Genomic DNA, 3658 nt, shown 5'->3' on the forward strand with positions numbered 1-3658 from the left:
TCATAACGACCAGCAACTAATACCCAATCCATTTAATTACCTCTTATCATAATAAACTTAAATTAGTAAAACCATTATAAAATAAACTTAAGTTGAACTATTGTTATACATTAGAAGTAGAGTGCTATCTAATATATAATAATTACATATTAACATTGAGAACCGCTAATTATAAACTATATATATAACAACCTAAAATTATACGTAAAAATCCATCAGTTACAAGTTTTTTCAAAATTCTATCAACTTTTTATTTATTTACAGCGGGGAAAATTTGTTTTATAAAATTCTCCCCTTTAACCTGCAAATTGCTGTTGTAACTTTTAAAGAAGTTAAATTTTTTTAATTATAGGCTTTCTTGTTTTTTATAGTTGTTTGTATTTTATAGTACTTGTTATTAACTTTAAAAAAACTTAAAAGATAAAAAAATCTTATGTCTCAAGAAACATTTTTCAAAATACTCAACATGCACCTATATCATTGGATATCTCAACTATATAAGATGTTTAATTCTTGTGACAACACACAACTACAAACCTACAATGACAATAGAGAAATGATTGGAAGTTCTAAAAAATTAAAGACACGAATAGAAAAATACGTTTTAATAAATTGAGTAAAAGTATAATAAGTGTCAATTTTATAGAGTTCACCGAGACACAACATTTTTTAACTAATTTTTCTAATCATTTAACTAATTAAGTGATACTAAATTCATATATAAGAGGTCTAGTTATTTATGAATTATTTGTAATAAATTATTGTATTTTTGTTTGTTGAGTTAGGATTTTGAATATGTAGTTCTTTAAAGATTTTGTGTGTCATTTATCAAAAAATTTGGTGTCATTTCTAATAAATTGTGTCATTAACAAAAATTTTCTGTCATTTTTATCGTTAAACTAATTGCGTGATATTAAACTAAGAAAAAAAGAGATGATAATAAAAAAAATGATAAAAAACAAGAAAGAAGAGATAGTGATAATGATGATAATCATAAATTCATAATAATGATAATGAAAATAGAAAAGCAAGCTGAAAAATAACAAAAACGTCACACTTGTATATAAATTGGACTTGATTGAATTTAAATAAAAAAGATTGAATTGTATATCATTTCTAAAAAAGATATTATATGCAATAAACACACTAAAAAATTTAGTTGAAATTTTATTCTTCGCCGAACTTTACTCTTCTTGCTTTTCGGGTGGATAAAATGGGAGAAAGCACCCCTAATACAAAATCTTGAGAACACACAGCAGATTGTCAATATCCTCACGGATAAATTATAGCATGCAATATAAACTTGCATGGGTGTAAACAATCTCCAAAATATATATCACCGAGAAAAATACGGTTTTTAGAAATGTCAAACAAAACTGGTTTCTCAGTTTTACATGGAAAGGAACCGACGTAAGTTTAAATAATATTCAGTAAAACAAAATAACACCAATTCTAAAGCAAAACTAGGGATGCATTATGAATCAATCAAGCTCCAATAACTTCAGTGGGTGCCTCTGCCATTGTTTCATCAGCAGGTCTGTCTACCTTTGCACCAACATCTTCGGAGTAGTCACCATGGACCTACAGCACCAAACATCTATATTAGCACACATTTTTTGTTCGCGATTTATCAAATAGAACTTGAACAGCAGAAAGAACAAATGGTAAAGAGCAAAATTGGTGTTATAATTGGTTATATCAAAACATGTCAAACTATCAAGGTAAAGAGCTAAATTAGTTTGGCAGCTTCATTTAGTAAACACTGGAAAATATGAATCAATCAAGATGTGAAACTATTGAACTTGTTTCATGTTGCATGTGAAGGAGGGGATTGTTGAAAGTTATTTTAAAAATACCTCCATCAGTTTTCCAAGATCAAACTTGGGAGCCTTCAAGATCTTGACTTTTCTGATAAAAACATTTTGGAGCGGATAAATACTGGATGTTGCCTTCTCGATCTCCTTTCCTATCATTTCAGGAATGAACTTGCGGACCAACTCCTTCAAATCACAGGATGTAGCCTGGTTTGTCATGATCTCTCTCATCTTCCTACGGATCTGAAAAAGATAACAGAGTAGTCTTAATTAGTAATTTAAAATATAAAACCAATCACAATATGCTAAACATATACAACTACACATAAAAATAAGAGGACTGGTGACATACCACTGTAAGAACCTAATTAACATGGTACTAAACATACCTGTCTTACTTGACTTGCTTGGGCATAGCAAGTCCTCTTGATTTGATTATATCGCCTCTTGGTGAAGCCAATGCAAAACAACCTCAACGTGTAGTTATCGGTTGTTTTGACGTCACAGTGCGCTTCAATGAGTGTTTGCCATTTTCGAACCAACGACCTCAACTTGTCAGTCGTAAAATCCATTCCCTATGAGGGGAAAATAAACTTAGTATAGTGCAAAAAAATATTACAACCCAAAATTACAGTCCAGATAAGTTTCAGCCTTCTAATCATACCCAGAAGTTGGTCAGAACATTCCTCCCTTGAACATCTTCAGCTCTCAATCTAATCTTCCTGAATGAATGGTCCTCATCCCCTTGAAGATCAGCCAATGAGACATCAAACACTCTATGTTTGAGCCCTTCGGATGCAATCTGTTATTTTAAATTAAAAATATCTAAATAAGCATCCCAATGTCTCATCGTGGTAGATCATATGAACACCAAAATCACATGCCATAATAATATGGAAATTTTTGTCAGCAACCCCTAGGAAGCTTAAGGAATCTTTCGCCCACAATAAATCAATATGAAAAAGAGAAGTCCAATCCCAACCAAGATAATCAATATTATATTTCACTACATTCAAGTTGACTCCTTTCTTTTCTCAAAAGAAAAAATCACAAGCAGAAATTAGAACATACCAAAGTAGATCCAACGCACCAATGATACAAGCATATACCTAAAGCTCAAAGATTTACCCACGAACAAACTAAAAAACTATTCTCACTTTGATGACCCATACAAATGACACAATACACAAAACAGACCGAAATTTAGATTAAAAACAAAAGTTCCACTTATTATTCAACTAAATAGTCCCAGAAATATAACAAATAAGGAAAATAGAAATGAAATGAAATTAGGCAAGACAGAAACCATTAAAATACCTTTGTCCCTTGTGTACGAGTCACAAGGGTCTTGCCAACATTCTTGACCTGGAAAACGGAAGGGGCCTTAATGTCATACCAATCCTTCTTTGCAAACGGATCAGCACTGCACACTCAAAAAAACACCAAATCAAAACAATGACCAAATTGAATCTTCATAGATACAGCAAAAGGATAGTGCAAAAATTGAATTTTTTGAAATGGTTATAGAATTGGGGGTAGGAGGAATGCTTACGCCTTCTTCTTTCCACCCTTCTTTCCCTTGGAGATCCTCTTGTTCTTGCCAACTGCCATGGATCAGTGATTTGCAGAAGTACACAGCAGCAGCTGAAGGAGTTGATTCCGCGAACAGAGAGAGAAAGCGCAAAATGGCACTCAACAGATGAAAACCCAAAACCCTAGATTTTATTATATATAGACTCTCTTTCTTTTGGGCTACGTTTCGTTTTTCTTGGCCAGGCCCAAAAGCTACAAATTTTTTTATTTTGTGTTTTTTTATTTTTTATTGTTTGTAATTTTGTATACGT

General features: G+C 31.8%; 1 protein-coding gene across 1 annotated transcript; it reads right to left on the bottom strand.

Moving 5' to 3' along the window:
* LOC107617385 (40S ribosomal protein S3a) lies at nucleotides 1263–3545 on the bottom strand. Its single transcript, XM_016319144.2, has 6 exons — nucleotides 3367–3545; nucleotides 3132–3237; nucleotides 2479–2616; nucleotides 2204–2389; nucleotides 1857–2057; nucleotides 1263–1581 (listed from the first exon to the last, which is right to left on the bottom strand). Exons 1-6 carry the CDS (start codon nucleotides 3423–3425, stop codon nucleotides 1486–1488), a joined length of 786 nt encoding a protein of 261 aa, XP_016174630.1. The 5' UTR covers nucleotides 3426–3545; the 3' UTR covers nucleotides 1263–1485.

The sequence above is a fragment of the Arachis ipaensis genome, chromosome B09 (assembly GCF_000816755.2).
Source record: "Arachis ipaensis cultivar K30076 chromosome B09, Araip1.1, whole genome shotgun sequence".
NCBI classification, from domain to species: Eukaryota; Viridiplantae; Streptophyta; class Magnoliopsida; order Fabales; family Fabaceae; genus Arachis; species Arachis ipaensis.

What these genes read in the sequence shown, in the direction of transcription:
- LOC107617385 (XM_016319144.2), bottom strand. Translation starts at nt 3,425, where the DNA reads ATGGCAGTTGGCAAGAACAAGAGGATCTCCAAGGGAAAGAAGGGTGGA. An exon ending in CTCGTACACAAGGGACAAAG is followed by an intron (nt 2,617 to 3,131) that starts GTATTTTAATGG and finishes TTAAAATAACAG; the next exon opens with ATTGCATCCGAAGGGCTCAA. An exon ending in ATCTTGGAAAACTGATGGAG is followed by an intron (nt 1,582 to 1,856) that starts GTATTTTTAAAA and finishes TTGGTGCTGTAG; the next exon opens with GTCCATGGTGACTACTCCGA.